At 36.8% G+C, this 12052-nt stretch overlaps 1 protein-coding gene across 1 annotated transcript in view; it reads left to right on the forward strand.

The window, feature by feature from the left end:
- The window catches only part of sez6l.L (seizure related 6 homolog-like L homeolog), a 210807-nt gene that overhangs the window by 151462 nt on the left and 47293 nt on the right, over nt 1-12052 (forward strand). The window contains exon 9 of the mRNA XM_041566129.1: nt 7-145. Within this exon, the coding sequence (XP_041422063.1) occupies nt 7-145 (139 nt within the window). The remainder of the gene's footprint in view (nt 1-6; nt 146-12052) is intronic.

The raw sequence follows: 12052 nt of genomic DNA on the forward strand, positions 1-12052 counted from the left end.
TTCTAGCCATGTGTGGTGGTGAGCTATCAACACCTGCAGGAGTCATTTTGTCTCCAAACTGGCCTGATCTCTACACAGAAGGAGAAGACTGTATATGGAGAATACATGTTGGGGATGACAGAAGAATATTCCTTGATATTCAGTTGTGAGTACTTTAAGGTTGTTGTTTAGAACATAAACTTAATAATCAACTCAATTCATATTTATTATGAAAATGAAAGTTGTAAATGTAGCACTCAAGAAATTACCCTACTGAAACCTGTGAGATGACTAGATGTTTGCATCTAAGGATATAATAAATGTATTAGGTATAATGGCACAGTCAAACAAACTTTTCAGGGAAATTTTATTTGAATGGTTTAATTGTCGTTCAAGTTACATCTACGTTTAATGCATCAAGTCTTTGTCCTGTTTAGTTGTAACTTGGTCTCTAAATGTTATATATCTGTCCTCTGGAGGCAGCACCCTTCTGCAACGTCGTCTATCCCATCAAATAAGGGTGCTTGATGTTATTAGTAAAGCAAAAAAAAGTAGTACAATCAATTATGAATTTAAAAAATACTTAAACACTCATAAATAGGGGGTTGTATGTGTACATGTCTGTCATAGGCTAAAAGGCTCTAACTTTCTTGAACAACATCTGAATCTGTAAACTCTCCTGCCATTTCCTATTTACAGCCTGCAAAAAAGAAACTAAGGGGAATTATTTACAAAACATTGTTGTTGTATTGTGTATTATTTTGTCATTTCCACTTTCAGTTGATTTTGGAAATATTTTGTCAGAGGAGTGTCCCAATAGTGTTATAATAAAACAGTAAATCCCTTGATTTCAATAGCATTTCAAAAACTATATCCAAGTTATAAACATTTACTACACTATTGATTTTTTCTGCCATCATTAATTTTCTGGTGTAGTTTCCCAAAGGATATAATAAGATTTGCCTAGTTCTAATATGTGAACAGATTTTAGTGATAGATTTCAAAGAGAATGGCAAAATTTTTTTAAATATAAAAAATACTCAGTTAACATTTTTGGGAACATTATGGGGCCGACTCACTAAGGGTCGAATATCGAGGTTTAATTAACCCTCGATATTCGACTAGGAATTAAAATCTTTTAGCGCAGATAGTTCGATCGAACGATCGAAGGATAATTCCTGCGATCGGACGATAAAATCCTTCGAATCTAACGATTCAAAGGATTTTAATCCAACGATCGAAGGAATATCCTTAGATCAAAAAAAGTTAGCCAAGCCTATGGGGACCTTCCCCATAGGCTAACATTAACTTCGGTAGCTTTTAGATGGCGAACTAGGGGGTCGAAGTTTTTTTTTAAAGAGACAGTACTTCGACTATCGAATGGTCAAATAGTCGAACGATTTTTACTTCGAATCCTTCGATTCGAAGTCGTAGTCGTAGTCGAAGGTCAAAGTAGCCCATTCGATGGTCGAAGTAGCCCAAAAAAAACTTCGAAATTCGAAGTTTTTTACCTTCGAATCCTTCACTCGAAGTTAGTGAATCGGCCCCTATATATCTCTGTGTGGCAAATTTACTTATAGTCGAATATCGAGGGTTAATTAACCCTCGATATTCGACTGTCGAAGTTAAATCCTTCGACATCGAAGTCGAAGGATTTACCACAATTCGTTCGATTTTTTAATCCATCGATCGAACGATTTTTCTTCGACCAAAAAAAGATTGCAAAGCCTATGGGGACCTTCCCCATAGGCTAACATTGACTTCGGTAGGTTTTAGGTGGCGAACTAGGGGGTCAAAGTTTTTTTTTAAAGAGACAGTACTTCGACTATGGAATGATCGAATGGTCGAATAGTCAAACGATTTTTAGTTTGAATCGTTCAATTCGAAGTCGTAGTCGAAGGTCAAAGTAGCCCATTCGATGGTCGAAGTAGCCAAAAAAAACATTCGAAATTCGAAGTTTTTTTTCTTCTATTCCGTCACTCGAGTTAAGTAAATGGGCCCCTGTGTGTGTGTGTGTAAAGTTGGAAAAACTGGAAACATTTTCAAACTGTGGCCATTTTTTCCATCTCTGACTGTTTAAATAGCCCCACTAGTTCTGTAGGTGAACTGAGAAAATGAATAAGAGATAAGGTCTAAAATAAAAAAGTAGCATGTCAGTGTGAAAGGCCACTTAGTGCTCTAATAGATCAAATAAGGGTAACCTAGTAGTTCTAAAATGCATACTGTAGTTACATGACCTAGTATGCCTTAGCATTATGCCTTAGCACCTGTGCTCAGAGATGCCTGCACTGATGGATTGCAGCTCCCTTGCCTCTTGTACTTTTATATTTATGTTAACCCATATGAATATTGATTACATCAACAAAACTTCCAAGGGGCACTAAAGTGTGTCAACTTACCCATTAAACTCTGTAAATTCAAGAATATAGTGAAACAGTGCAAGGCCTAGCTCACCAGGAACCCTAGGCAACCCAGCCAGCCAACTGCCCCCCCCATGCAAATTAACATGGGCATTCATTGCACAGGGGGATCGCATGGGGTACGCACAACAATGACATGGTGGGGAACAGGTAACAGTGATGTGTGGGTGGTGGGGCGGACAAGGGCCCTGAGTAGGGGTAGGCAGATAGAAGAGGTAAATGGTGCCCTCGCACCATTTTGTCCTTTTCTGCCTATTTCCGGCCCTGCAGCGAAAGGAAGTTTACTTACAGCACATGATTAAAGTATAAAATTATTATCTTTAGAAATAAGTCAAATCAACTGGACTTGCTGTGTTTTTCCTTGAAGATGTTTCACTAGTCATCCAACTGGCTCAATTTAAAATAAGTTATTCTGAGTTGAGAAAGCCAGTTGGATGACTGGTGAAATGTCTTCAAGGAAAAATCACAGCAAGTCCAGTTGATTAGACTTATTTCTACAGACATACCATGACCTGGATGAATGAGAATCTTCATGGACTTATAATATTATTATTAGGTAGTCAATGTATCTAGAAATTTGCATAAATTGCATCTATGTACCGAGACATACGAACAGTGTAAATACTATCCAACCAGTTGTAGAGAAAAATGCTTAAAGGAGAACTATCGTTAAAATGAGAATTTTATATAAGCTTCATAATACTGAATACTGTAAGAAATGTTCTAAAAAAAATGGTGTACTGTTTCTGAAATAATCAAGTTTATCTTCACATCATAACTCTCTGCATCTGTTTTTCTTCATTCTGTCATCTTGCAGGTGTTGGGTTTCAGATTATGATTGACCGATCCAATATATCTTTTAGGAGGACACCACTTTCTAGCAGATGTGTTAGAGCTTACTCAAAAAATGGACTTCAGGACAAACAAAATCTAACAAAATAATTGACTTTGGCACAAACCCTGCATGTAGAGTGGGAGTATTTCTGGTGATTTTAAAACAGTAAGCTCTAATACATCTTCCAGGCAAAAGGAGCCCCCCAAAGACTGCAGTAGACCTAACTGTCATTCAGAATCAGACTCCCAACTTCGGCATGAAGAGATGAATGGGGAGATCAAAGATTAACTTTATTATTTCAGAAATGGGTCAGAACTTGTTATTTAGAAAGTTTCTTATTTCAGTATGATGAAGCTTAGATTAAATTTTAATTTTTGCGATAGTTCTCCTTTAACAGAGGCCAAGCTAGCTGCCAGTAGCCAAAACCCTGTGACACAAAGCCACACATTCCTCTGTTTTATATGGTTGCATTAGTACTATGAAAAAAAATAAACTCCAGATATTTTGTTGAACAAATAAATGGGTGAAATACATTTAGCGGCACCTTACAGGTTAAAAGCAGCATAAATTCTTGAATGTTATTAATGTAAACACACATCCTGCATTAAATAAACTAAAACGTGCTTTCCAGTATATGCAGTCAGCTTTAATACTGTATAAATTACCCTGGCCCTATTTTCTCTTTATTGGTAGGCATTAAAGTGTAAGGCTATTTTTATTACAAGCTCTCGTCATTATTCCAGGCCAAGGTACATCCTTGAAATTATTCGGCCCAGGAAATATTATTCAGTCAGTTTATTAAAAATATGGGGTTTTTTTTACTCTTATTACTATCCTGGAATGATACAAATGAGGAAATGCATGTACATCTCTGACTGAATCATGGCAGAATAACCACCAATTACACAAGCACCAACTGTTGTGGGGTAGGAACCATAAACAAAGCAGAACATATAAAAAAAATATGTGCGGCGGATTTCAGGAACTCTTTTTATTTATCTTTTGGCTGCAACAATGCTATAAGCCGTGATAAAAATGTTTTCTACTTTCAACAGCTCCAAAGAGCTGAAGAAGAGCGAAGAAGTGAGGCAGAATTGCTGCTTTAATGGCTGTGAACCTTTCTTTTGTCTAAAGGGATACGGATACATAATGCCTCATTCTGTTGTACAGGAGCTAAGCCAGCAAATCTGCATCAGAGCACAAGCTGGAAAGTGCGGCTAAAGACAAGCACAAGTGCAAAACAATGAAAATAAAAATAAATTGTGCAGCTGAGAAGATTTAGCATAGGAGAAAATCTGTTTTAACATTTCTCTCCTCTGAGATATAAAGCCTAGGCACTTGCTGGAAACAGAAATATCTAAGGGGAATAAGGGGATTTACAACTGCACAGAAAGTGTGAAGGACAAAATAAACTACGGGAAACCCCAAATGTGTATTGTCAGGTGAAATTTATATCTCCAGTTTTCTCCATCACTCTCAGGGGTAGAGTTGGTCCCTTACAGTTCAAGTACAGCTGCTGGCTATCAGACAAAAATGTTCTGTAGAAATAAGAACATCAGTAGCTAAGTTTTAATTTTGTCTACTATATAGTCTTCCCTACACAACTGAAAATATTTTAAAACTACTAGTTTGTAGGTGTTCTGTGTTGCTTTTAGGGGGGCCCAATGTACTGCACATCAGATTCTTTAAAGCAAAGATTCCCCTGCTAAGGGGAGACAAAGCAGTGGATGGAGGCCTCCAGCAAATAGACCAACTGGAGTGAAAGTTGTGGTGTAACTATAGTAGAGTTTAGAGTGTTTTTACAATTTATATGCTGTAACTGTATTTGTGTTAAGGGGAGGTTTAGCAACATTGAAACCATAGCCACTGCCTTACTAAACTGCCAAACAGTGAGATCAATGTGAATATACAATATACAATAGGCCATAGTTCTAGTAGTAGAAAAGTATAGCACAGATATTGATATTCAGAAAAATAATATATTAAATAGTAGTAAATAAAGCAGCAGCACTCCGGTATTTTTGAAAAATTTGCAAAACTATGGCATTTGAGTAAAGTTTTGCAAATTTTTCAAAAATACCAGAGTGCTGCTGCTTTATTTGCTACATGTATACTTTGCCCTGGCAGGGGGTACGGCTTGCACCCGGGGCTGCAAGGAGCCTAATCCGCTTTTGAAGCACACTTTATCTACATATATTAAATAGTAGGACAACATTATGGTCAACACTTGTGACTTTTCTCAAGGGAAAATAAATCAAGGGTCACATGAGGTTACCAAAAGCTTAGGCTAATAATCAATAACATGGTTTTCTGATTATCAAGAACTGTGCTATACTTTTGTATTACTATGGACTATTGATATTGGCACGCAGGCAGTTAAATATGGGTGTGTGTGTATGTCATATACAGACTTGCAAAAAAAAGGACATGTTTATTTATAGTTAGTGCATAAGAACTACAATTTCAGCCCCACTTTTGAGCCTTTATCAGGTTATATATGTTGGAAAATATATACAGTATATAATTTTTGTATGTATGAAGAACCAGAACTCCATCTTTCACCATAATTATTTATATAACATCCAAACATTTCAGTCATCCTTGGAACCTTCATCAAGGACAGTGATAAAAGTTCCAAGAAAGAACTGTATATACTCAAGTATAAGCCGACCCGAGTATAAGCCGAGGTACCTAATTTTACCTACAAAAACTGGGAAAATGTATTGACTCGAGTATAAGCCTAGGGTGAGTGGGTTAAAGAAAACTGGTACATTTCACAAGTCTAAGCCAAGGCAGTTTGTCAGCAATGGAGAATGGGTTGAAGTATCTTGTACACACACATTACACATATTTATGCTGCCTCAGTCTACCTATGTATATCCATCAGTGAAGAGATAGTGTGTGCCATATAGGGGTAGCAGTAATTAGACATGGTACATAGCTCCTAACACAAAATGGAGGCTTTAAAGGAGAAAGAAAGGCTGGAGACACTTGGGGGTGCCAAACGTTAGGCATCCCCAAGTGATTGTAGTAACTTACCAAGCATCCCCAAGTGATTGTAGCGACATACACGGCCAGCAGTAATTATCGTAGGCATGGTACACAGCTCCTAACACAAAATGGAGGCTTTAAATGAGAAGGAAAGGCTGGAGACACTTGGGGTGCCAAACGTTAGGCACCCCCAAGTGATTTTAGTGACTTAACAAAAACCCAGGGCGGGCCTATAGGAGTGAGCACCACTGAGAAAGCTACGGTACTTCTGTCTTCACGCAGCTGCGCATTTCCCTGTACTGGCGCATGCACATTTGAACGAAAAACTCGACTTTACAGTTAAAGTTCGGCTTTTCGTTCTAATGCGCATGCGCAGCTGCGTGAAGACGGAAGTACCGGTAGCTTTCTCCGTGGTGCTCACTCCTAGGAGCTGTGTATCATGCCTACGGTAATTACTGCTGCCCCTGTATGTCACGTCACAGCTCCATTCACACACCCATTTGTTCTCCTGAAGCACAGCCTCTCTGTTTTGCGTACTGACTCGAGTATAAGCCGAGTTAGAGTTTTTCAGCACATTTTTGGTGCTGAAAAACTTGGCTTATACTCGAGTATATACGGGATGTGGAATACAGCATTTTATACAATAAATCATGGTAAATGATATGCCTGAAGTGCTAGTCCATCTTCATACATCTGATTCAACATTGACCTTGCACCCAAAAGTTGCATATAAGCCAAAAAGGTTTAAAAAAAAATGTACCGAAAAGGATCCACTGGGTAGAATATTCAATAGAGATTGCTACTTTTTTACAAGGCAGAGAGCAGCAATTTGCAACACCATCAATATTGACTCAGGAAATCTTATGTTGTACTAGACAGGCTACAACCAAGCTACCAAAATCAGACAACTAAGCAATATACTATTTGTGCTAGACATTATGGGGCAGATTTATCAAGGGTCAAATTTCGGGTTCATGTGAGGTATTTAAAACTCCATAAACTCCCATGAACTCGAAATTTGACCAATTACAATTTATTAAAAAAATCGAATTTGGCAAACTTGGGTGAATAGGATCGACCCAAAAATTTGAATTGAATTCTAATTGATTTCGATTTGAATTTTTTTCTCCGAAAAAAAAATTGAATGTCAGGAAGGCTGCAAACAACTCCAAATTGATCCCATGACATCGTCCATAGACTTAAACAACAGGTTTAAGGTGGCGAATAGTCGAATTTGAGTTCTTAAAGGGACAGTGTATGATAAATCTAGAAAATCTAATTCAAATTTTTAAAAAAGCTCAAATCGAATTTAAACAGTTTCCTAGTTGAATTTCACTGTTTTGGCCATGAAAAATCTAATTTTCACTTCGAACCCTTGATAAATTTGCCCCTATCATTTACTAATACAGGAAATCCATAATAACCAATCACCAATTATCAATTTATCAGTCTGCTGCAGGTAAAATACTAAAAGCAGATGACTGATTGGTTGCTATGGATTACTGCACTGAGAAAAAACGTTGTCAACATATATCTACATTTTTACCACAGATGTGAGTGCCCGTTGTTTTGTGTGTTACCCGGTAGACTTCTAGAATAGGTATGTAACTGAAAAGCATAAGTAGGGATGGGCAAATTCTTTTGCCTTGTTTCGCCGTGGAAATGACGCCCATAGACTTGTATAGCGGCGTGCGTCAAAAAAAAAAGATGCGTGTCAAAAAAATTTGGACGCCCATAGACTAAAATGGGCATCAAAGACATTTTGCCGGGGGCGGATTTTTGGCGAAACGAAACGGGTCAAATTCGCCCGTCCCTAAGCATAAGGTTTCTTTGAAGAAATGTGTTACATTCTGTTGCATTTCTGCAAACACAGTATGAATACCCAATAAACATCAGTTCAGCTGTGGTTTCTGATATACTCATCACTGTTATATTTAATGCTCCAAACACTCCAGGACCACAGTATACACCTAACCTGAGACTTTAATTAAACTGTCCATTAACTTCACTTGCAGTTTTTGAACCCACTAGTCATGACTGTCAGGGCTTTGCAATGAGTTGTTGTACAGTTTGCATATTTAGCTACAGAATAATTAATTAAAAGCTGTGTGTGAAGACAAAAGCACTCTAGAAAATATTGAGCCCCATGGGCATTCTAAAAAGATTATTTGTCAGCATTACATGATGTCTACTGAAGGACTTTCAGGCTGTGCAGGTTACACAATTACATTTCTATAGATTTTTGATTAGCTTGATTACCATTGTCTGCTCTGCAAATCTCTAAATGAATAGGGTCATTTAAACCAGCAAAAAGGAAAGGTTGGATCCAGTGCTTCATTGAGAATACAGTCATGGTGATTCCAATGCATAGAGTTATAGAGCCCTACAAAAGGATGTTCCTTTGCACTGAAGGCTACTAATAAATAGTAATAAATATACCCCCAGAATGAATACTTAACCAACTGATAGTTTATATCAAATGTCTGGTCAAGGTTTTTACAGGGAAACTTACATTTCTAATGGAAAAATAAATTCTCAAATTTTTAGAGATTTATTATAATCCAAAGCTGCTAAAAATCCGTATCCATCTCAAACCTGTCAAGGTCATGTAGAAGCCAATGGCAGTTGTTTTTTGACACAGTGATGCGGCTGTAGATAATACGATAAAGTCAGTGTGTTGTGTTTTCACATAGACAATTTGATCAATAATTCGATAATTTGGACCATCAATTGCACGATACAAATCTACACTCGATTTTGTCACATCGTTTTTTCACTACGAATTTTTGAAGAAAAATGATTGATCAATGAGTTCAATTTATGGAAGGTAGCTCGGTCACCTTTTTTTAATAAAATGTTTTGATTAATTTGGGTTTTAGTAAATAACCCCCTTAGTGGCCTATAAAAGAATCTTGATAGATATCAGTAAATATTGCCCTTTTACATCTCGTACACTGAGCCACCATTTCCTGATAGTCTGTGTGCTCCCTCAAAGACCATCTGACTAGAAATAATGCAGCACAACCAAAATATTCTTAATAGTGGGAAACATACAGTATCAGGCCAATCAAAGGCCAAAGAACAACAGGATAAGCCCACAGAAAACTAGAAATTTATTCCTCAGTGATCCACCAGTAGCTTTAGTAAATCAGACTCTTCCACAGACCAATGGAGTAGCCATCTCCACCTCAGTAACATGAAATAACAAAAAAGTCTGGAGAGTCTTTGCAAGTGTGTAGTTTTATTATCGCACAAAGCCCACAGAACCAAAGGGCAAAATCCAAATTTAAAAATTACTTCTTAAAAATACATACAGTATGTACAGACCCCACAGTACTCCTCCTTAGGCAGAGTACTATAGAGTCTGAACTTAAATATTTTTAAGATATAATTGTGAAAAAATACTTTTTTATTTCTATGAAATTTTGAGCTACAGAAAAAAAAATTGATGCTTCAGAAATAATGCAGCTCTAACGGTAAGAGGAAGACGTGTGGAAGCAGAAGACAGAACTTTGTCCATTAATTGGCTCATGTGACTGTAGCATGTATGAGTGCCTTTAGTTTGTTTGTATGCACCGTGAAGTGTACAATCCCAGGGGGTGGCCTTACTTTTTAAAATGGCAATTTTCTATTTAGGATTACCCAATGGCACATACTGCAAGGAAAGTATATTTTTATGAATATGGTTTATTTAGATCAAGCAGGGTTTTACATATGGGCTGTTTTATGCAATGTATGTTTATAGAGACCTACATATTGGGGTATAGTTTTCCTTTGAGTAAAAATGATCAGGTCTAGCTATCAGCCTTGTTTTCAGACATAAAAATAGCAGGTTTTTTTGCTTTTCCAAAGCAAATGCCTGGTTTTACCATTTAAAAGGTGGTTGTGCTGTGTTGATTTAGGCATAGCATTTGTGAATGTACTGTGTGATCCATATAAATAATATATGGGTAGCCCTGACATGACCTCTCTCCCATTTTCCTTGGTTATGCACTCAAGTCACGGTGATACTATTGCTCTTCACTTAACACCACCTCCTTTAGATGCACACAGAAAGCAAGTTTTCATATTGATTGTGATAAAATATTTCATGTAAGCTGCATGCAAACATTCTGTCTATTTTTCAGTGTACCATATTGCAACTAAGCTGAAACTTAATTTACGGAGGTACAATTCTCTGCCTCAGTCCAGAGTGCTGTCAATGTAAGCACAAAATCTAACCAGACTTTTTTAAAGGTTTTGTAGATCATTTAACCCTGAAACAGCAGTATTTTCCAAAACATGACATTGCTGCATTTTAAAATGAGATTTGCAGTGAACAAGTCCTCATTTCCACGCCATTTAAAAAAAGAAAAAAGAATCAAAGGTCGAATTTTATAGCTTTGTGAGGTTTTTTTTATACCTTAAATGAACTTACAAGTGGATTTTGTTCCTATTTAAGAAAAAAGTTGAAGCAGTGAATTTGAGTTGAACAGCCTGAAAACAAATCAATCAGGTTTTCCAACATCATATCATGAAGGATATTCACATCTTTAAAGGACAAGGATAAAAAATAAAATAAAATCCAATTTTTACTTTCTTTAATGAAAAAGAAACCTATCTCCAATATACTTTAATTAAAAAATGTGTTTTTTTATAAGAAACCTGACTGTACGCAGTGAAATTCTCCCTTCATTTACTGCTGTGGACAGGAATTGTCAGATGGTCCCTTACTGCTGAGCAGGGAAACAATCGTACTTATGAACAGCAGGGGGAGCCCCCGCCTTACTTACTAGCCATGCAGAATTGAAGCAGCTTTGTTTATGACGATCCCTAAGCAGCCCACACTGAGCATGTGCAGGGTCAGGTGACAGATGACAGCCCCGTGGCCAAATTTGAAAGCATAAATCATTTGTTTGATTAGGCTTTGTGGTGCAGTAAGTTCATTCTTATGTTTAGTATACAAAATACAGCATTTCTAGCCTTATTCTATTTTAGACTTTCCTTGTCCTTTAAATGGTTCAAGGGACCTCTGCCATTGACTTCTACATGACCTCAACGGATTTTAGCTGGAGCATTTTTGGATTCGAGCTATTTCCAGCTTTGGGGGATAATAAATCTCGAAAAATTTATGTTTTCTTTACAAAAACTCAAAAAAAAATCCTTTTTTTTCAACCTGAAAATTCGAGCTTTGACTGAAAAATACCCTTGTAAAATCAATTTTTTTATTTAAATATAACTCGACATCTAATAAAAATGCCCCTTAATATTAAAATATTTTTGATGGATTGTGAGTGTTGCAGATGAAGAGCTGTGCATGCTTTGAGCAAATTTTAGAGATATATTCCTGTAGTTATCTTTTTCCTTTCTTTGACAATTATATGTTCATTCTCCTCATTATAAACTTCATGTCTAGACCCCTGGTGGTCTATTATAATAGGCTTATTACCTTGGCTGGAGACTTTAGGATGAGAAAAGAATGATTGTGGAGAAGACCTTGTACAAAAGTGGTGACTGAAACACATGGTTTGCCATTGCCATTAATATTTATACTATTCAAATGAAAGGGAAATACTTTTAAAAGTACAGGGATCGAGTAGGTTTAAGGCAGACTGAGGCTGGACAAACATAAAGAAAGGAGAATGCAATAATAAACAAATTAAAAAAAAGTGCAATTTAGCATGAATTCAATGCTATGTATGTAGGCTGTGCTTAAAATAACATTGATTCTTAATTTTCCCCTTTTTAAAGATAGATACCTAATTACTTTGGACAATACTAATGGTACTAATACTAATACAGAATGGTAATGTGTGCCTACTATGGTGCCTGCAGATTCAACAACCGT

The sequence above is a fragment of the Xenopus laevis genome, chromosome 1L, assembly GCF_017654675.1.
Source record: "Xenopus laevis strain J_2021 chromosome 1L, Xenopus_laevis_v10.1, whole genome shotgun sequence".
Lineage (NCBI taxonomy): Eukaryota > Metazoa > Chordata > Amphibia > Anura > Pipidae > Xenopus > Xenopus laevis.